Here is a 23232-nt window from a genome sequence, read left to right as displayed (position 1 = left end):
TAAAAATACATTTGTTGGTTCAAGAATAAAATATTAAAATGGCAGAGGGAATTGTTATGTAAACAGTGTAATTTATAAATAAAAAGTACCTCATAAAAATCATGACAGCATTATAAATAATAACACTAGTCCTGGCCTATGTACTTCATATGACTAAAAAGAAGGGAGGTAGACATAACCATATCTGGCTCCTAGATAGATACTGGCTTTTTAGTTTTATTTGTCGGACGCCATGCAATTCAATAAATATAACCATACAAAGCAGGCATAGCAGCACCACTAAGGGCCTGTGCCCACCCACAAAATGGCGCCCACATACTCCTTACGTCACCGGAAGTTGTTATCTCAGCAGCAGCCGCTTTTACAGTTCCGGCGCGCATGTTCCCTCTCTCTTTCAGTCCGGCACATCGCTAAGCATGGCGGCTCGTACTAGGGAAACCGGCAACACAGCTACTGTGGCTGAGACCGCCGTCAAACAAGTCCAGATCGATGGCATGGTGAGTGAGGGGAAGGCCGGGAGAGAAGGGGAGGGTCTTCCAATGAGCATTTGTATCTGGGGGGACCGGGAACCTTCGGCTTTCCAGCTGCTGAGAATATCCAGTCACACGGCTGCTGTTAGTGTGGGGCAGGGAGGCTTCACTGGAGCTTCTTGGTGGGAAACCTGTGACTGAAATGGCAATGGCGTGTGGTACATATACAGTATGAGCTACTTGCTGCCCTGCCAGGGGTAGTTGGGTTGCAGGGCAATGCCTGGAGGGCTGCACCAATTGTATGTGAAGCCCCTCCCCCAGCTAGCCATCTGGCATGTAGTGGCCCCTTATTTGCTCATTGGTGGGGCTTGCTCTATGGCCTCCTGGTGCAGCTAGTGATGGTGAGGGGCATACTGGGGAAAAATCACACTGTTCTTTCTTATTACCAGAGTGCCGGCTCTAGTACTGGCTATTTATGGTTGGGTTTCAACTAAATACAATATTTGTAAAGTGAAATGTGTGAGAAGGGAATCATAAAATCAAACAGCCTGTGGTTAAGGGTTGCTCTGCTGTTCCCGGGAGCCCTGTGTCATGTATAATGTATAAAGCAGCAACCTATGTCTAGGTCAGGGGTCCCCAACCTTTCTTACTCGTGAGTCACAGTCATTTTATAAAATGCTACTTATATACGCAGCCCTGTACAGAAGAATACATTAATACAAACGGGATTATTAAGGTAATAATAGATAAATACAAAGTATAACAATAAATACAGATAAATACAGTTGCAATAAGTTAAGAGTCAGACACAAGAGGATGCCCCATAGAGCTTAAAGGAGCCAAATAAGGTCTAAGACTATTAGGCAGCCTCTATGCAGCCTATCAGCTTACAGGGGGCTTTATTTGGTAGGAAATCTTGTTTTTATTCAACCAAAACTTGCCCCCAAGTCAGGAATTCAAAAATAACTCCCTGGTTTGGGGGCACTGAGAGCAACATCCAATGGGTTGGGGAGCAACATGTTGCCCCTGAGCCACTGGTTGGGGATCACTGGTCTAGGTGGTAACCTATGCAAAGTGCACTGCATTTGAGAACCTGGAACATATTTGCCATGTCCCATAATAAGAACTGAATAAGAACTTTTTTATATTATCTGCACCCATAATGCACTGCGTGCCTTAGATACAATGTAAACAAATCTGTATGTATAGTACATTAATGATAGGCTGTTTCTTAGTTATTGTTGAACTAAAAGACTCCGGATCTTCTGGCAGCATTGCTAGAGGAGAGTTCTAGAACAGCTCAGTGACTTTGTCTTGAATAACCCATTGCTTGCAGGACTGAATTGTACAGTTCTGCACTTTTGGAAATTACTTAATCCAAAATGATAGTCACAGGCTACCACTATGTTTTTAATTTATGGTATATCTAGTACATTATAAGTAAATCTAGAGCAGCTGGACTTGCTGAATAATTGAAGACGTTTCACTACTCATCCAAGTGGCTTCTTCAGTTCAACTGACTGGTATGGGAAATCCTTGGCATATAAACTCTTCCACTAATCCAATCACAATGTAGATTAGGGGAGGTTTATATGATGAGGACTTCCCATACCAGTCAGTTGAACTGAAGAAGCCACTTGGATGAGTAGTGATATGTCTTTAATGATTACTTAACAAGTCCAGTTGCTCTAGATCAGTGATCCCCAACCAGTGGCTCGTGAGAATTTTTGGTAAGGAGGCAAGTTTTGGTTGCATAAAAACCAAGTACAATGCCAAACAGAGCCTTCTGTAGGCTGCCAGTCCACATAGGGGCTATTAAGTAGCCAATTATAGCTCTTATTGGCACCCCCAGGAACATTTTTCATGCTTGTGTTGCTCCCCAACACTTTTTCCATTTGAATGTGGCTCACAGGGTATAAAAGGTTGGGGATCCCTGCTCTAGATTTACTTATACTAGACATAGCCTACTGTCAAAATAAACATATAAGAACTTATATAGCATATAGGCAAGAAAGAGAGCCTGCCACCAATCCCTAACCAGGAGAATGCCGACTCACAGACCACCAGTTGGTAAAGCAGATTTATGCCCAGTTAGGAAAATGTGTTTCTGTGAATGTGGGAACAAAACAATGTGCTGAGCATCCTATGGTGCAGGTTTGTAGCTGATATTGTGTTCCTATGGCAGGTTACTGAATCCCAAATATTAGTTCAGGGGTCCTCAAACTTTTTAAACAGGGGGCCAGTTCATGGTTCCTCAGACTGCGACCTTAACCCTGGCTACTACCTGTCTGCCACAGCGTGGTCCTCTGGCCCCAGCACATCATTAGTGTCACCTGGTGGGACACTGTGGCGTGGCCAAGAACCATGCTGAGGCAGACGGGTAGTATCCAGGGGTGAGGACGCATCGGGGGCCGGGTAAATGACCAAGGGGTGCTGTATCCAGCCCACAGGCCCCTGTATTAGTTTGTTAATATCAGGAGCAACAATTTATACTTGCAGGGTGGTGGGTCTGGTTGCTGGTCAGCATGTCCAGGTAAGGTACTAGTCTGCCTGACCAGACCCGTGAAGGGCTCTCTAACTTATAGATCAAAAACATTCCTTATGTACAGACTACAGAACTGTTCAGATTCAGTATAACTACACCAGCATATAGATTTTATACCTGAGAAAAGGCATTTAAAAGAACCCAAAAACCTCTTGTTTCCTCCAATCAGTGTGGGCTCTTATTAGCCTGCTTCTTTGGTGGCGTAACAGTTTTTTAGGTGACTGGCCCTTTAAGAGAGGTTAGTCCTTAACTATAACTACAAGGAAAAATTAGGGCAGGAAAGAAGGAATGGAAGGGCTTTTCCCCTTGCGCTTTATATAAAGATTTTAAATATGCAAAAAAGAAAGTGTTTTGAATTAAATGTATTGAATAGAAACCATAGAATAGAACTATGGAAACCAATAGCAAAAACATGTTCTAAGGAAAGTTTGTTCTTATATTTGGGAAAATTGAGTCAGCTGGTCTCTATGGAAACAGTCTTGAGAGAAGCCATGGGGAAACTTTAAAAAAATAGCGTAGGCGTATCCATGGAAACATACAAGTAAATGCGCAGTAGCGATACCATGGAGATGCAGAAAATAACAATTAAAATAGTGCAACAAGCCTATGAGGAAGCTGATTGGTCAGTGAAACGCACTGGGCGACGAGCAGAAAGGAAGGGTGGTGGGGTTTAATTTTTTCTGGTGTTTTCTACCTGGAGATCAAACCAGTTGTGCGTGCAATATATGTTTTAATTTTAATAGATCATCGTAGGAAAATGAAACCCTGCAAAGAGTTGATCTTTATTAACTGCCCTGTTGGCATTTCTCCCGGATAGTGACTGGTGGCAGGTTCTCCTGTACATATGGGATTGTACTGCAACAGTCACTAAGCTATTGAGATTTCCCTTGTACTGATTAATCTGATCTTAAAGGGGAACTGCACCTAAATTACAAACTACATATGTCTGAGAAACCTGCTAATTCAAGTGCGCTTAGAAAATTCTATGCTATGTCAGTTCTTGTATGTTTATTTTCTCTCTTGACTTGTGGCTTTGACCATTTTGGATGAAGCACTTTCAGTACCACTGAGCATCTGCGAAGGGATATGCAGGAGGAAAGCGCTGTGAAAGCTAACAACCCCTTTTATTATTGTTCTTGAAACTTATGCTGTGAATAGGTGAGGGGGGGGTATAGCTTCTCTCAAGGTTTTTTGATCTTTGTTCTTGCCCTTGCTGGGAAATCTGGAAATGTTAAATATACAACTCTGGTATCTAGAAGAGCTTAGTTTAAAGCTGTTGGAGTTGCTGAGTAATCTTGAAAATGTTACTTCTCATTCAAGTGCACTCTGTTTTATTTGCTGAAGCACTGAACTGAAGACACTCCAGGAAGCCCAGTAGTTAATGCACATTCAGAAGAGTGCAGAGTGCCTTACAGCTCAACCAGACCTGCTTGCCTGTATAAGTCCTCTAAGGGTGAAGACACAGGAAGCAACTAGTAGAACTTCTTGTCGTGGCTACTAAAATAGATCATTTACTGATAATTGTCTCTACGTGTGTTTTAGCAGAGGCAATTCTCAGTATTGTCTATGGCAAGGTGAAAAAGTAGCTGCTACTAGTAGCTCTGTGTGTCGTCAACTTAAGGGGGGAATTCACAAAAGTGGCAGTAAGTACACAGTTCTTAATGTCAGTAGGCATATTAGTGTAATCACGAAAAATTCACAGAAGGTATCTTATTGTTTTCTGAATTTGTCATGAAGCCCACCATGACTGGCCCATCAGGATACCAGGAAAACTCCCTGTGGGCCTTCATGCTTCTAACTATTTAGCCTATTTCTGTGTGGGAACAAGGAAGCTTGATAGATGGAAGAATAGAGTAATAAGCATGTAGAGAAAAGAGACTAGGATAATAAAGAGTTTGAAGGAAGAGAGGAGGAATTAAAGTTTTGAGAGTGGGTCCATGGTCCAGGGTTTTCTGGTGGGTCCCTGCCATCTCAGTCCGACACTGCCTGTTTCTATTTGGCCCAAATAATTATGTCTAATTTGACTGTACACAGATGCAGAGCTTGTGCTTAAGCTGTTTAGTGCCTAACAATTGGACTTTAAAGCCTGTTGAACATGGCTATTATGTGGAGTTAAATAAGTGCTGAGTGTTGCCATTGGATCAAGCAGTTTCAGCTGTTGGAGGCCAACCCTGTCTGTAATGTAGTTCAGAATGGCCTGTTGAGTTCCCCACACATGGGACAATGGTTAGTCTGTGGCTATGAAAGCAAGCTGCAATGTAACGCCATGTGTGGCAAGCTTTATAATTATGTGCCGTGCTTGTTGCTTGTTTTGCAATGTCGCCCAGTGCAGCTAGGTATGAAGTGTTGCCTCATAGTATTACTGCTGGGCATCATATCTGTTTCAGTAAGCGCAGACCATTTCCTCACGACTTGCCTTACTATATTGAACTTCTTGTGCTTGAAGGTTATTCTATCACAAATTCCTTAAAGCAGTGGGGACCCACCAAAGCATTTTTGCCATCTTTTTGGCTTTTCTACAACCAATATCTGAACTTGGCTTAGGCAAATATCAGTCAGTCGGGAAGAATGTGGACCCCATTGTACAGTGGATGTGCCGCTCTCCCAGCATGGGTAACCTATCTCCATTTGGCTGGTCAGATTGGGAAAGGATTGGTTTCTTTTAGTGACCTTGTCTCTGTAGAGGCCCCTACTCCCATTATGGGGCAGTTTTGCTCTTAGGTGCACTTAACTTTTGTGGAAAAGTGTGCTTGAGGGGACTGATTAATTCTCAATGGGCTTGTTTCCATTGCAAAGCAGAAAAAAATCCTGCATCTGTGGCTAATTCCTTTAAAAGGAAAGAAACTTTATAATTGCCTTTTAATTAAACTATCTATAGTATAGTAAATAAACCTGCATCAGCAAAGCAGAAAAGCAAACATAAAGCAAAGCCTGGGCCACCTTTGGGAAATGAAAAGAACTATTGCCTGGAAAGCATCACAGCGCAGGCATTCACGTGTGGATGGAATGAATGCTAAAATACTGGCTTATTCCCAATCTTGTCTGGGTTTATGTATTGGTTGCCTGTAATTAAGTCCTTAATGGGAACTGTATGTTTTTTGTAAGTGGCTTTTATGTAGCATTTAGTATATAAAACACTTCTCCGCATTTCTGTTTTTAATACGTGTATCTTGGAGGTGCTATATTATATGTCTGAGCGAAGGCAAACCAGGAAGGGTCTGCACACTATACACTACATATGCACATTGTTTGGCCATTATGGCCTCGTAAAATGTGGCCCTGTTGATTTAAAAGATAGGATCATTATTTTCACATTAATTTTAGTCATGTTATTAATAGCACATCGTATTGCTGTGAGTGCTAGCAGTGTTATGCCTTAGGGAGCTTGGTAGAGCGGTTCAATAGAAATGAGCACTTTGGGAATTAGATCCAGTCTATAGGGGTGGCTTTTCTCCTAGTAAAGCTTAAGGGAAAACTATACCCCCCAAAAAATGTAGGCCTATACAAAAATATATTGCATAAAGAGTGTAAAACCCTGCTTCAGCTAAATAAACTATTTTCAGAAAAATATACATTTTTAGTAGTATGTGGTATTGGGTAATCCTAAATAGAAAACTGCCATTTTAAGTACTAAGGGCCGCCCCCTGGGATCATAGGATTCACGGTGCACGCTTACATGCTAGTCTACATCAGCCAATGAATGCACAGAGTTCTGCCTTTTACTCCCACACAACTTCCTGTTACAGTTGGAGCTGCATTATTTCCTGTCAGCTGATCTCTGATAGCTGAAACAGCCCATCACTAAATGGTGGCTCAAGGGAAAGGATGTAAAAGGGCAATATTTACTGATAAAAATATATTCCAATTTCAGGAGATTCTTTAATAGGTCACTTAACATAATATAATCTGTTGGTTAAGTATTCATTCTGGGGTATAGTTTTCTTTTAAAGAAGATACGTGCTGCCTTTCATTTACCCCAGGTGACAGGTATTTGCCATTCAAGTCAGTGGCAGGCTGCACTGTAATAGTGATTGGTGTTTCTCTGCTAGAGGGAAAATAATGCTATATGTGCCATGATACTCCCACTGAAGCTTAAAGACAAATGACCGTCTCAGCCATTGTGCTGCCTGCCATTGACTTGAATGGCAACTGCCTGTTACCAGTGGTGACAGACAGTTGCCATTTAAGTCAATGGTAGGCAACGCATGCATTGAAAGATCCCCCTTTTTTGGTGGCAGATGTCCACCGAGCAGGTTTGATTTTGCTGTTGGATCGGGAACCAGATCTGTGCATTGATGTAATCCTCGATCTAATGGCCACAATGATGTGGGGAATATGTTTGAAATATTTGCTTCCCAAGCGACTGGATCTTTCAATGTATTACCTTTAGCTGATGATGTTAGAGTTGACTTCTCCTTAGAGAGAGGACAGCTTTAAGAAGGATGTGTAGCACAGGGGGTCTGTAGCAAGTTGGTTCAACTGTATACTTATTTACTGAAAAAAAACAAACAAAATTGGTTTTGTTGGTAAACACAAACTTCATTTGTTATTAAGGAGCACCCGCCCGGTGCATAAGGCAAGCGATTACAATCACCGGGGGGTGCCTAAAATTTTGGGACCCCCAGTGATTGTTACCTTTCCTTCTCCTTTAATCCTTTGCCTTTTCTCCTATTCTGCCATTGTGGCCCCCACCTCGCAGTGAAATCAGGAATGAGCCGTATTTCCCACTGGAAAGTGCAGGAGTAAATCATTTTATGGATTGGCTCAGGTGTACACGCTTTTACACTGCGAGAGTAACCAAAAGCAGTTGGGTTATTGCTCTTCGGTGTGCATTACCGATGGCTATAACCCGATACTTTATTGCTTTTCTTCCAGCGCTCTGGTCAGCAGTTCATTCTTTATTTAATAAGCCTATAATCACAAAACAACCCTCTGCCTGCAACCGGTAAAATATGAACACAATTTCCTTTAAAAGCCGAGAGTTTGTTCTTAATATTGCAGAGAAGAGGCCACTCCGACACATCTTCTGCTCCCGCGCAGGTGATCTCCGTCCAACAGTTCAGTGCTTACTTTTTATTTTTGCCATAAAGTGTTGCTTTTAATGGATGGTGCAGTAATGACGCACATTAACGGTGTAAGAGTTTTACAGTTGGAAGAGGCTGTGAGGTTCTGTGAAGCCATCTTGTCGTCAATTTCACTGCGTCCTTGATACAGCATCTCAAATGTTTTAGGTTGCAAGAAACTGTGAATTTTTAAATCTCTCTATTGTATATTATTTTTCCCCCAACATCCAGTCATTATTATCGTGCCGGTTTCTTGTATGTAATGCTATGTTTCCTCTCCAAGAAAGTCTGAAAGTGTTTAGCTCCCATATCGTAAAGGGGCCGTATGCACCTGTGTTATATGTGAGGCCAATAGACAGGCCTTGTATTGGAATGTATTCTGTCTCTAAGGCAGAGAACTATAACAATGACCTGTTTGTGCCTTTTTTTTTAAAAAAATAAGCAGAACACCTCAGTGCAAGCCGTTTCTCTGGCTCAAGCTTAACGTACTCCAATTGGCCAAATGTGAGTTAAAGCTTAATACATAAAAACTACAACTCCCGCATCACCTCCCCGCTCACTTGGCATGTATGTTTCAGATTGCTGGGCCTTTGTGCCAAGTTACTCGATTGCTGTTGCTCAGCAAAAAAAAAAGCAAGTGATAAGTGGCTTCTTTCTCATAAGTAAGAAAAAAAGTTCAAGATGTTTTTTAGTGACTCAGGTGAGTGAAGGATAGTCAGACAATGTAAGGGTGAATTGGGTTGACTTTTTAGATTATCTATCAGATAGGAAAGATGTACAAGTGGGGGTAGAACTTTAGAAGAATGGTTGGATCACTCCCACTCCTCTCTGCTCAGAAGACAAACTGCCTTGTCAGTACTGAGCCAAATTAAGTAGATTCCAGTTTGCAATAGTTCCCCTTTAATTTCTTAGGAATCTTCCAGTTTTCTATAGCATGTATAGAGAGATACTGTACCATAAATCATGACAGAGTACGTAGATATTCTGCTGTTCTAAGCACAATTCAGTGAAAACAGCCCCCTAAGGCTGATGGACCAAAGGGGGATTAATTGCCCGTTTTTAAACCTCTGCTGCTGTGGGCGACTAACCTTGCAAGAGGAAAGGCATACGCATCATTTGGTTTTTCCAGTTGCACAAAGTTTCCTCCTGCGGGCAACTTTGTGCGACTTTGAAAACTAAGCGAGTGATTCAGCCTTTAGAACAGTGCTGTCTAACTGGCGTCCCTCTGTGTGGCCCCCCACCTGTCTGGCTGCTTTGATGGTTTACCCTTGTATAAGCTTTAAATGGTATCAGTACTGAGATTAACAGCCCCCCTGCATGGTTCTCACCTCAGATTCAGGCTGTAATCCCCCTGTGATGATTAAACATGTAATCCCCTGTGTTGTTCACACCTTTTAATCTCTGCATTGTTTACCCCAGGGGTCTCAAACTCGCGGCCCGCGGGCCATTTGCGGCCCTTGATACAATATTTTGTGGCCCGCACCAACGCCGAATGAATGGATCGCGATTTTTATTGCGATTCAAGGGATAATGCAAGGCACGGCGGGCGGGAGCTGCTGATTGCGGAAATGACGTTATGCCATCATAACAGTTATTATGGAAAGACGTAAGGAGCTAATTGTGCACACAGAACGTCTTCCCATAATAACTGTTATGATGGCATAACGTCATTTCCGCAATCAGCAGCTCCCGACTTTTTTTTGTGAAATCCCTTATGCGGCCCAGCCTCATCCTGACTTTGCCTCCTGCGGCCCCCAGGTAAATTGAGTTTGAGCCCCCTGGTTTACCCCCTGCAGTGTTCACACCTCGGGCTCAGGCTGTAATCACCCACATTGTTCAACTGTTCACACCTCAGGCCTGTGTGTAGGCAGCATAGGGTAGGCAGAGTATGGCACTTAGGCAGCATGGGGCAGGGAGGGTATGGCACAAACAGGCAGCATAGGACAGGGAGGGTATTGAACACACAGGCAGGGTAGGGCAGAGTATGGCACACGCAGGCAGCATATGGCAGGTAGAGTATGGCACACAGGCAGGGTAGGGCAGAGTATGGCACACACAGGCAGCATATGGCAGGTAGAGTATGGCACACAGGCAGGGTAGGGCAGAGTATGGCACACACAGGCAGCATATGGCAGGCAGAGTATGGCGCACACACAGGCAGGGTAGGGCAGAGTATGGCACACACAGGCAGCATATGGCAGACACAGGCATCATAGGTCAGGCAGAGTATGGCACACACAGGTAGCGTAGGGCAGGCAGAGTGCTACCCTATGCTGCCTGTGGGAGGTGAACCTGGCAGGAGTTTGTTAGCAGTTGGAAATAGCCAGTAAATGGTCCCTAAGGTGTGTAATTATGTACTGGGGGCAGCTGTGCTATCCACAGGGGAAGAGTCATATGGATTTTAGGGTGTGTCTTAATATGACATAATATAATTCTTTCACATATGAATGATGGTTGATATCCCTGCAGTGAGGACCAAGCTTTTGGGTTTTTGCTGCACTACCACCATTGTGATAACATGGGTGTGGTTTAAAAGGGGGGAGTGGCTTCCATTAGCGGCCCTCCACCATGTATGCGCGAGAAATTCTGGCCCTCGGCACCACAGAAGTTAGACAGCACTGCTTTAGAACGTATACGGTATAGTGCCTGGGTACAGTACCTGTGGGGTGAAAACTGCAGCAAAAGTTCAGAGTTGGTTCTTAGGTAAAGTTTACAGCCTGCAGATTCTTCTTTTCAGGCTTCATTTCTGCACTGCTTCAGTTTTCAATATCTCCCCGAGCCCTGTCTGCATCTGAGCCTTGATTTGTCTGTGAAGAAAACTGTGCTCTGATTTGAGAATCCACAAGGAGAAAGATCCAATCAGCACAGCTGGAGCTTGCAGGAACAGGAGAAGATTTCCAGGATAGTGCAGAAACGGAGCGAGTTTTTTTAAATTTTGTTTTTAAGGTGCCAAAGCAGGTTTGGGGAGGCCTTGGACCGATTCGGCATCTTATCAGCCCGTGTAGGGGCAGAAACAAGGTTAGAAAATTCAGTCTGATAGGGGACCGCATTGGCTCGTTGATGCGGTCCCCGAACCGACTGCCCCATTGCCGCCGTTAGAATTCGATCCTTTGGCCCCAGGGCCAAACGATCGAATTCACCTACATGTTACCCGATATCGCCCACCCGTAGGTGGGGATATTGGGTGAAGATCATCTCGCTTGGCGACATCGCCAAGCGAGTGGACCCGCCCGTGTATGGGTAGCTTTAAGCCTCCCCTAGCCTTATTGAAAATCCGCCTATGACAGCAGCGTATACAGAGAGAGATCCTAAAACACTAATAGCATAGGCATGCCAGTGTACTAACAACAATTGTGCAGGCTCTTTAATATTGTATGTTCACAGGGGGTAATATTTTTGTACTTAAGCACATAGAAATAAATATGCTTGGCCCGGGTAAGGAGAACTTGTAGAACCCCCCGAGCTGCTCCTGTTAAATTGCTCCCGCACATCATGAATCTGTGATGTTACAATGTGAGCTCCCAGGTGCGGCTTGTGTCGAGCACAAATCATGTCCATTACAGTAAGTAGAAACATCCAGCAACCATGGAAGGGGGATCTGTGGGAGCGCTGCAACCCCAGCTTTCCCCCCATGCATCAGTTTTTATGAGGGAAGGTGCCTGCTGAGCTGCTGGCCCTTTTAGACTGAAACCATTTGCAGGCTTCCTGCCTTTGGCTTACAGATATCTGCTGCACACCGGGGAAGCGTGCCATTTATCTGTTGGACACCTTGTCCTCATCCCGTTCCCAAGAGTTTGTCGGAGGACAAAAGGCTCAATTCATTTTCACTCGCGGAGATGCGGCCTCTGTAACTGCAGCCCATCGCTCAGACGTCTTGGCAAGTGGTGGAGGGTGTATCCGTCTTTAACTTAAAAAGCATGTTCTTCATCTTGCTAAGTCAGGCTCCCCGGCTCCCCGAGCAGTAAGTAATACCAAAAGATCAAAATCGTATTAAATCCATCAACTTATTTAGCAGGCCTATTTCTTAAGCAGCCTTATGCCGAACAATAAGCCATAGTATCTGTCTCATTACCAAAACAAATATTAATGGCCGGGCCTGGCACGTAGAGACAATTATATAGTCTCTCAATCCATTTGTTTCATGGGAGGCTCAGACAGCCGTGCAGGGAATGGGTTTCTGTGTATAGAATGGGACGCTAAATCATTTATTTTTTTTTTTTTTTGTAAAACTACACCCTTAGATATCAAGGGTCAAGGCTTGTTGTAGTGCTACAAACTGGTCCTCGGGGGGTGCAGTCTATTACAAATACACTACATGGCTCTTTAAGTGTACAGCCTTTAAATTGTAATGATAAACGGAGTACAGTATTGGTGAGAGTGGAATAGATTTGCTAGCTCCCCCTTATGGTCAGGTTGTTCATGAACAGTCAACCTATGCTGGCCAGTGTATCCTGCCATGTGTATAGCAAAGTTGGCCAGGGATGTATCTGTCTGGCAGTTCAGCTGAAGCTTGGCTTGTTTTTTGTTTTTTGTTTTAAAATATGGTTTTATGCTTTCCCTGTTATGACCAATCACTTAATGTTACTATTAAAAAAAACAACAACAAAATCCTATTGTTGCCTTTGATTGCTAATGTATAGTGTTAAGTGGTTAATCTTAATTCTTATAAATCATATTCCTGACTTAAAACACACTTTTCTGTAAAGCAACAAGTCCTGCAACTTCTTTTTGGTAAAGGCCCGTGGCACCCAAGGTGTGTGATTGTGTAACGACTCAAATTGCATTGGGATTGCCATAAATTGCTTCCCATTCAAGTTTTTGGATAACTAATAGGAGGGCTAAGGTCCCAAGCATTCTGGATATCAGGTCCCATACCTGTATATTGAAATTGTAGTGAGGAGTTAGGAGTCTAAATCAATTCCAGTCTGTTTTTTTCCATTTAGCGAATCTGACCTTACTGGAAACTGGAAACACTGCTGCCTACTGCGTGGGTTGCTATTCTAATTTCATGCAATATGACCATATCCCTTTGTTATTCTTAAGCTTTTAAATTAGTTTTTAATGAGCTTCATTCTACATGGGAGAAATCTACCTCAAGGCGCTTCATTTTTGTACTTTTGAGTTGAGCATCCACCATGTCACCCAAGGTCAGGGCTTCATTTTCACCTCTTGACAGCTGTTTTCACGACTCGTAATGACTGGGTCGCCGAGGACTTTTCCCAGTGAAATTAAAGAGTCTCATTTCCTTCTGTCTGTGCCATACATATAATAAGCCTTATTCACTGTGACAGCCCATTGTAGCAGGCTTAATTCCAGTTCTGTGTAAATAAAAGCTGCTGTAGGAATGGACTGCTCAGTTTGTCCCAGGCTTGGCCAACATAGCTGGTTATAAAAAAAAAAAAAAAAGATGGGTTTATATGGCCCATGATTAAAGGAGACATATCCTATAAAAATTAAGAATGTACCAGTGAATTATACTCCTTTAGATATAGAAGGATTGTGCTTAAAAAGTTGGGTTTCTGACTGATTTATTGAGAAATTCCACCAAAACCCCACTAGCCCCGCCCATCTGTTCCAATTCCTGCTGGCTGAATTCTCTGGATGTGCAGGGGAGCCGGCGGAACTCAGTACACTGCACTGTAGGATAGGAACCAATCAGCAACTAGGCTGACCTGATAGGGAACTGAAGCCTATCTTTGCTTGTGTGAGTGCAAGGCTGTGATTGGCTATCCCCCTCCTACTGTGCTTCTGGCAGGGACCGTTAGGGCACTCCCACCCTTTATTTGAAACAGGATCTATAGGAAGCTCCAATAAAGGGGCCATTTTTACAGATAGGGTTCATTTTTAACTCAAAGTGAAACCATCACCATATATTATTCATAATTGCCAAAATTAGGGGGTTTTCCATTTATCCAATATGTCATGGCTCAACACTTCCGACTTTGTATAATGTAATGAAATAAAGACTTGAGTGCATTTGATTTTGGGAGAATCTACATGAAGTTGAGTTGAGATTAGGTCATTTGGCAACTGATCAAGTGGAACTTTGCCACATGTAGGACTAAATCAGGCAGCTCTTCATATTCTGCCGTCTGGTTAATATTCTAATCACCCTGGGGGTCAGTGATAATTTGCTGTCAACTGACTCCTCCTACACTCTTCACAGAAGCACTTCTTTAAAAGCTCCGCCCCTTTAGTATACCAAGTCTTCCTTCTCGTTTGATGAGGAAGCCAATCAGAGCTGTCTACTGGTTGATTTCCAGGAGAAGGAAGGCTCAGTATACTAAAGGGGCAGAGCTTCCCGCTAGATATGGAAGTGCCCGGTATCTGCAGCATGTCTCGGCATCGACCTTAGAAAGGACATCGGACTCTGTGTAGGGAGAGAGGTTTGTCATTTTGAGACCAGTATGGGGTAGTTTTTAGCGAGTTTAAAATAAGTTTTTACATGTTCTTTAACTAAGAATTCAAACCTGTTCCTTGCCCCGCCCCCCCCCCCTTTTTTTTCATAGAATGTAACACAGCAAATTGTAATATTCCTTCCCTCCTGAAATATTACTGGATAAAATGGAGTTACTGCATCATAAAATTGCTGACTGTAGCACTATCTCAGCTCTTTCAACAAGCCCATAAAAAGAGCAGATTTAATCAGCAGGAACATGGCTGTTCTGTTAAAAGGGCCATAAACTTAACAAACACAACATTAAAACAAGCGCACCAAGGACAGGCATATTTCCCCTTTGCTTTCTGTTCGCCTAAATTATCCAGATGCATTAGTGAATTTTCTTTAGTTGACTTTAAGGCACACCTACCTGCAACCAAAATGTATGGTGTCATCGTAGTAGCTTCCTATTGGCTAGAGTTTCTCCCCGTTTTGATTAGACATTTTTGCCTTAAGCAAAGAAAGGGGCATTCACCTCAACTTGTTTCATTTGTTTGCCCTTTGGGGTAAGTAATAAGTTCCTCCTGCTTAACTTTTATAGCCCTAGCGCACTAACACACACACACACTCTTTATCAATAAATGTCAAGCTTTAAAGGCCAAAAAGTATTTTAGGGCTCTGGCACACGGGGAGATTAGTTGCGGGCAACTAATCTCCCCAAAATGCCATCCCACCGGCAAAAATGTAAATTGCCGGTGGGATGGCATATGCGGCTCTGCGGTTTCAGGGAAATCGTGGCGCCGAGTATTCCATCCCACCAGCAATTTACATTTTCGCCAGTGGGATGGCATTTCGGGGAGATTAGTCGCCCGGAACAGGGACATTTGTCGCGGGCGACTTATCTCCCCATGTGCCAGAGCCCTTACTATTGCCTGCCTATCTACCCCCCAACAGCAGCAAAGGGTGATAAGTAGCAATTGTATCTGCCTGTCATTAGTATAAGGGCTTTGCTTGCACCCTGGTTGTTGGGATGGCAGGTTGAGCCATACTAATGGCACCAGAATAACACATGCAGCGATTCCACAAAATATAATATCGCAACAAGCCTCTGTACTGATTACTTGGTATGTCTGTCTAGAGCAGGGATCCCCAACCTTTTATACCTGTGAGCAACATTCAAATTGAAAAAGTGTTTGGGAGCAACACACGCATAAAAAAGGGCCACTGAGAGCAACATCCAAGGAGTTGGGGACATGTTGCCCCCGAGCCACTGGTTGGGGATCACTGGTCTAGAGCAACATGTTGCCTCTGAGCCACTGGTTGGGGGATCACTGGTCTTGATCATGTAGCCAGCCAATTCTTTGTCATATTATATGGTTGAAGTTTGAATTATATTAAAAAGAAGCCATTCCAAGGAGTTTGTGGAGCACTTGAGAAGGCTGGGGCCAAAAAAGCAGCATATTTACTTTTATAATGCAGGTATGGGACCTGGGGTTTTCTGTATATTGGATACCTCCAAGTCTACTAAAAGATCATTTAACCATTAAATAAACCCAATAGGACTGTTCTGCCCCCAATAAAGGGTAATTATATCTTAGTTGGGATCAATTACAGGTACTGTTTTATTATTACAGAGAAAAGGGAATCATTTAACCATTAAATAAACCCAATAGGGCTGTTCTGCCCCAATAAAGGGTAATTATATCTTAGTTGGGATCAAGTACAGGTACTGTTTTATTATTACAGAGAAAAGGGAATCATTTAACCATGAAATAAACCCAATAGGGCTGTTCTGCCCCCAATAAGGGGTAATTATATCTTAGTTGGGATTGAGTACAAGGTACTGTTTTATTATTACAGAGAAAAAACATTTTTTTAAATTTTGATTGTAATGGAGTCTACGGGAGATGACCTTGCCATAATTTGGAACTCTCTGGATAATGGGTTTCCAAATTACAGATCCCATACCTTTTTATATAGTAGAAATCCAGGACATGTTTTTATTTGTTTTTTTTAAACTCTTTTCAAAAAAACCTAGCCATACTTGACCTGTAACAAGGTTGACAACTTTTTTTGGTTGGATATTTTGAATTCTTTTGATGTGGCTAGTGCAAAAGGCCAGCTTTCAGCTATGTATGGTATATATGGGCTGTACAAAAATCATTACTATCTTGGCTATTTGAAGGTGTTAGGCAGTATGGCAGGTCCCCCTTAAACAGATGAAGAATGGTCAATGAAACTCTATATTGCAAAATTATCTATTATATAGTAATTAAACTCAAAACTCTAGTTGTTACCAAAAATGTAATCAATTTATATTTATTCCACTGCTGTAGATATTGGTATTAATGTAATTTTAGATTTAAAGAAACTAGCAATGGTCCACCCTACAGGATTATGGCTTCCTCCCGTTATGCCTGCGATATGGTAGGGTTTTTAAAGATGTTTTATATCAAATACTAGTTTTAGTGACATGAGATTATTTAACTATCCCTATTCTGGGTTAAATAGTCACTGGGCACAATTATATGTTGTATTTTAAGGACATAATCGACTGTTGATTAGTTTTTATATGTATGTAAAAGGACCTGTTTATGGGGGTTTCTGGTTATGCACGGGATGTTAAATCATTGGCTAGGCGAGGGAAATGGAGAAATGGCTTGTTATAATTACATACTCCGGATAGTGTATATTTACCACTTTCTCAACTTTCAGGGGCCACTAATTGAAGTACCCTTTTAGCTATATATCTGCTCTTTAGGTGCGATGATTTTGCATATGAAATGGAAGTGGTTGCTGTGTTTGCAGCTAGTTGTAGCCGTTTCACCGTATGCTGACCCCCAGTTGTTTAATGGATGTAATTTTGTATGTAGAGAGGCTGACATTTACTGAACCACTGCGCCTTCCTGAGAGAACGCAACGCTAGTAGATAGGTCAGGATCAGCTCTAAGAGGCTTATTTGCTTGTTCATTTTAGCCTCCCTCCCATCCTTGTTTCCAACACAGGTTCTTATTATCTTTGTCAAATGGACCCGTCACCCGAAGAAAACCTTCCCGTCTCCATTTCTGGCATCCACTTCGCTCTCTGCGTTTTCTATTCTTGATTATAACTATAGCAACTGAGGGTAATTTAGAGTGGCGCGTTTGAGAGTTCACGGAGCACAAACCGTATTACGGTGCTGGATGGCGCTCTCATTTTTAGAACTGTAGGCAATCCTGAACCCTTTAAAATGGAATGGATGCATTTGCAATTTATTCAATTTTAAGTGACTTCAAGTGACCCTGGTAAGCAGAGAGATGATTATTTGTATTACTTACATTGTTTTCATACTCACTGCTGTTCATCTTCCAATCATTCACACTACTGCCTACTTGGTATGGGTCATTATACAGGCTAAAGGTGGCCATGCACTGATAAAGTCATACAAATGAAGTTTAGTACAATTATCTGTGCAAGTATTGAGGCCCTTCAGACATAATATGTGTGTGTGTATATATCTATGTCTATCTCACCTGCCCGCCGATGCACTTTGTTGTCCAGTGCATTGGAAGGGGAGGAGCGGCAACTTCATTTCACTTCCTGCTGATTAATAATGGGCTATGCACGAGCAAGCGGAACAATAGAAAGGTGGCCATACTGCGAGTGGCCCCTTGTACATTCTCTGTCTGTTTGCCCCATTGGCTAGTTTGTCGGAGAGAAGAGGAAATTGGTCCTACATGTATTGATGAAATGGTTCCTTACAATTTTTGGAACATGATTGGTAGCCCCACAATCCCAACTGATATCTGTGTTCTGTTGTACTCTTCATACCTGCCAATGGATATTCTCTACTGATGGACCGTTTTGAAAAATACATGGTGCGCTGACATGAGGAAGGGAAGGAGCACTCCAATTTCTATTCACAATCTGCATCTCTTGCATGGGTGCAATATCTGTCCATTTGGGCCCACGTGTTGATCTGTCAGGTACAGCACAGGATTGACCAGTGTATGGCCACATTAAGGCCCACATCTTCTAAAATACAATATAGCAACAAAAATCTAGAAATACCCCCTCCACGCATGGACCTAGCTTCAACTGTTTAAATACTCTTTGCTGGCAGTCCCTTGAAGAGAAGTTTAAGTGGCATGAGTTGGTGCCTGCTAACCCCCACTGAAGCTAGGTTGGTGGTGCCAACCCTCCTGAGGAGGGAAGCATGTCTCCAGTGTTACTGACTGAGCAGAGTATCCGTATGGCACATAGAAGGAAAAGGCTACAAAGGTACAAATGTGTCATATGTTGTCCTGTTAAAGCAGGGATCCCCAACCTTTCTTACTCATGGGCCACAGTCAAATGTAAAATGACTTGGAGAGCAACACAAGCACCATAAAAGTTCATGGAGGAGCCAAATAAGGGCTAAGATTGGCTATTAGGGGCCTCTATGCACACTGTTGGCTTACAGGGGGCTTTATTTGGTAGGAAATCTTGTTTGTATTCAACCAAAACTTGCCCCCAAGGCAGGGATTCAAAAATAACTACCTGCATTGGGGCTACTGGGGGCAACATCCAAGGGGTTGGTGCTCATGAGCCACTGGTTGGGAATCACTGTGTTAAAGGCATGGGTGCACTTTTATGTGATTCAACATAGAAATCATCATACTGAATGTCAACCTGAGCTACTACTTTAAGGGCTGCCATATTACAATGAATGCAAGTATTTTGATGGCCTGTATTATTAATAAAATAATCACCCTATTTTTGAGTCCTGCATAATATTAGGAAGTGTTTCCTAAAAGAGATGAATAGCTAGTTATGAAAGCAAAGAGCTCTCAGAGACTTCATCCCTGGTTAAGTTTCCCACTTACCAAGGGAGTGTTAAACGGTGATTGATGCCCTAGTTGCTTTCAGGCCATAAAACCTTGTTTGCTGCTGTCCTTGAGAGTGTTTTATGGGTAATAGCGAGGCCTTTTAGAAGAATTATAACTGCACGCTTGACAGTCAGAAATAAAATAGCTGCTAGCCCAGTGTTGGTCTTTATTTCACTCGGTTCCTTTGTGGGTGAAGGTGGGAATAATAGATCCTGTGCACTAAAACCCACTATGGTCATATATGGGGAATGGCGTATTAACAATATATTGTATCTGGCAGGTTAGATGTGTAAATTCCTTCTGGTGCAGACAGTTGTCTAATTCTGTTGTCCCACTGACCTGCCAGGAATGATCAGTTTTGAACCCATGAATATGAGACAGTCACATGTCTTCATAGAGTTGTACAAGGTTGCAAGGTCTTCTATAGAACCTGATTCATGTGAATGACCAGAGCTTTAGGTGGGTACCATGTGAAGGGAGTGCACTGGGATCCACTCTGCGGTGCTGTGCTGAGTAGTAGATCTAAACGGTGTTACAGTAAGGCAGCTCCTTTGAGGAAGGGGTGTTCCTCTGAAAGCTTGTGCTTCATTTCTGCTGAAATGACTTAAAGGCATTTGCTGGAGTATAGAGTTGTGCGTCTTACGTTATAAGGTATGGCAGCTCATCTGGAAACTAGCTTTAAACCAGCCATACACAGGTCTGTTACCTCTGGCAATATATAAACAGGCCTATGCCCCATTTTGGCTGCACAAGTACAGGGGCACATAAGGATTGTGTTCCAAGGATTTAATTTCTTGATATGTTCTGTTGGGAACATCTATAGCTTGATGAAGTTCTCACCTGGAAGGATTTTCCAGCCATTCTGGTTGATGCTGTCATTGATGAAACTATGAATTATGAACTATAGCAGAGAATTCTAAAGGAAAATATCAAGACATCTATCCGTGAACTGAATTTCAAGAGACAGTGGGCCATGCAGCAAGACAACAATTCCAAACACACAAGTCGTTCTGCCAAAGAATGGTTAAAGAAGAATAAAGTGAATGTTCTGGAATGGCCAATTCATGACCTTATCCCAACTGAAATGTTGTGGAAATGAAGTGAGTGGTTCATATGAAGAAACCCACCAACACCCAAGAGCTGAAGCTGTTCTGTATAGAGGAATGGAATAAAATTCAACTGAGTCAATGTGCAGGACTGATTAACAGTTACCCACAAATGTTTAGTTGCACTTATTGCTGCACAAGGGGTAAATTTCGAGAGCACCTTTCACTTATGGTGGCCATACACAGGCCAATTCTGGCTGGCGATATCGGTCCTTCAGACTGATTCGGCAGCTTATTTGGCCTGTTATGGGCACCAACGATGGGCCTGCCCGACTGATATCGGCCTGATCTCAATTGGGCAGGTTTGATTTTTCGTCGGATTGGGGTCCGCATTGGCTTGTTGGTGTGGTCCTTGAACTGACGGGGCTATACCCCCCCGTTCCAATTTGATAATTTGGCCCCAGGGACAAACGACCGAATTAGCCCGATATTGGATATTACTGTGTTTGTATGGCAAGCTTTACTTATAAAAGACTTAGACTTTCAAGCACCACTGTATATAAACTTGCAACATTGTTTGCACCTTAGAAACCAGTCTGCACAATGGATCCTATAGTGATAATACTTTGTTTACAAGCAGCAGTACACGATACACCGATTTTAATTGCATTTTATACCCAGCATCTGTAACAGATTCAACCTTTGACGTCTGTGGTGACCGAATGTTATGGCCAGGGATAGGGGCGCGGGCACCATGCTTAGAAACCACATTTGGTGTTTGGAGGCGATTAGTGGATACAGATGCTCGTTATCACTCAAAATGAAACGGAATAGTGTGGCATTTAATGCAGGTAGCCTTATACTTGCCGTGTAATGGCTTTAACTTAAAAAGCCGGGGAATATTGAATAAAAGACTATGCTGGCAGCATGACAATAGAGGAAGCTATTTCTGCATTTAATGTGCTCTTATCACATTTTAAAGCTGCCGAAATCAAGCTGTTTGAGAGTAGGCAAATGTGCCACGCCGGAGCCCGCCAGAGGGACAGAAAGGAGCAGAGGTGACTCTGAATGGAAGGGAACATGTGAAACAAAGCCGGCTTCTCTCTGCAAGTAACAAAGCTTGCCACTTCTCAGAAATATGGGCATTTTTGTGGCACACAATAGCAAATCACATCCCTTGCTGGGAAGGAAATGAGCAGAAAGCCTTTTACCTGCGCAGTTAAACTGGTTGTTTAATATCGCTCTTGTCTTGGGCCCTTAATGGCAAGCATTTCTTCCTCCTTTGGCCATCCCAAACCCCATGTAAAGTAGGGGCATTCTGAAATAGGTGACCAAATTACCGTGGCTCATGTGGGCAGCAGGCAGCTTGATATTAACGTTCAGCTTCTGTTGCGGCTTGTTGGATGTATAATGTATTTATTGTATGCGATGGTGGCAACGGGCACTAGATTGCCAGCAGCGGTAACATGGAGATTTAAAAGCTGTCCTTATACAAGCCCCTGCCTCCTTTCATCTCCAAAAAGAAAAAAAAATACTTGATAAAGGTTTTTTTTTTTTTAATAAAGGAAATCTAAAACCTAACTAAAGTAGGGCAGAAATGTTGTACATTATGTTTTGTGCTTCTGTACCAGCCCAAGGCACCCACGGCCCTTTAGCAGGGAAGATCTGTGCCCCCAAAGATGCCCCAGTAGCCCCCCATCTTCTTTTCTGCTGATTCCCTGCCCATGCTCTGTGCTTGCCTGAGCTGGGGGACCGACACACAATATAGATTGACGACCCCTAAGCTTAGCTTCTCAGCACTGAGCATGTGCGGTGTCAGACACTTTCCCAACGTGGGGAGCTCCTGTGACGAGGGTGAAGTCTGGAATCTTTGCTGCTATTGATATGCAGAAACTTTAGGCTGTTGTATTAAGCACCGTATATAAAATATAGCATTTTAGCCATATTCAATTTAAGGGTTTAGTTCTCCATTAAATAGGGTAGCTCACAGTGTAACTACCGGTTCCCCTTACCCACTTTTGGGGGTTCCCATAGCTAAAGGACAGCAGGTTGCTCATCTCTGGATCATGTAGATCAGTGCTGTCCAACTTCTACGGTGCCGAGGGCCGAAATTTCTCTAGCATACATGGTGGAGGGCCGCTAATGGAAGCCAGTTTTGACCACTCCCCTTTTTGAAACCACACCCACTTCAAACCACACCCATTTTATCACAATGGTGGTAGCACAGCAAAATCCCAAATGCTTGGTCCTTACTGTGGGGATATCAACCATCATTCATATGTGAAAGAATTATGTCATATTAAGATATACCCTTAAATTCCATATGCCTCCTCCCCTGTGGATAGCAGAGCAACCCCCAGTACATAATTACACACCTTTGGGACCATTTAATGGCTATTTCCAACTGCTAACAAACTCCCACAACAAACCCCTGCCAGGTTCACCTCCCACAAGCAGCATAGGGCAAGCAGAGTATGGCACACACAGGCAGCACTCTGCCTGTCCTATGCTGTCTGTGTGTGCGCCATACTCTGCCTGTCCTAACCTGCCTGTGTGTGCCATACTCTGCCTGCCCTACCCTGCCTGTGTGTGCCATACTCTGCCTGCCCTACCCTTCCTGTGTGTGCCATACTCTGCCTGCCCCACCCTTACTGTGTGTGCCATACTCTGCCTGCCCCACCCTTACTGTGTGTGCCATACTCTGCCTGCCCCACCCTTACTGTGTGTGCCATACTCTGCCTGCCCTACCCTTCCTGTGTGTGCCATACTCTGCCTGCCCTACCCTTACTGTGTGTGCCATACTCTGCCTGCCCTACCCTTCCTGTGTGTGCCATACTCTGCCTGCCCTATGCTGCCTGTGTGCCATACTCTGCCTGCCCTAC

General features: G+C 43.2%; 1 protein-coding gene across 1 annotated transcript in view; it reads left to right on the top strand.

Moving 5' to 3' along the window:
* The first annotated feature begins 403 nt into the window (after positions 1 to 403).
* eif3h (eukaryotic translation initiation factor 3 subunit H) overlaps positions 404 to 23232 on the top strand; it is a 98086-nt gene continuing 75257 nt past the window's right edge. Inside the window, 1 exon segment of the mRNA NM_204028.1 lies at positions 404 to 497. Coding sequence (NP_989359.1) covers positions 417 to 497 — 81 coding nt within the window. The 5' untranslated portion in view covers positions 404 to 416.

The sequence above is a fragment of the Xenopus tropicalis genome, chromosome 6, assembly GCF_000004195.4.
Source record: "Xenopus tropicalis strain Nigerian chromosome 6, UCB_Xtro_10.0, whole genome shotgun sequence".
In the NCBI taxonomy this organism is placed as follows: Eukaryota; Metazoa; Chordata; class Amphibia; order Anura; family Pipidae; genus Xenopus; species Xenopus tropicalis.
The sequence above is the reverse complement of the archived record's forward strand: the minus strand, read 5'-3'. Positions and strand labels throughout refer to the sequence as shown.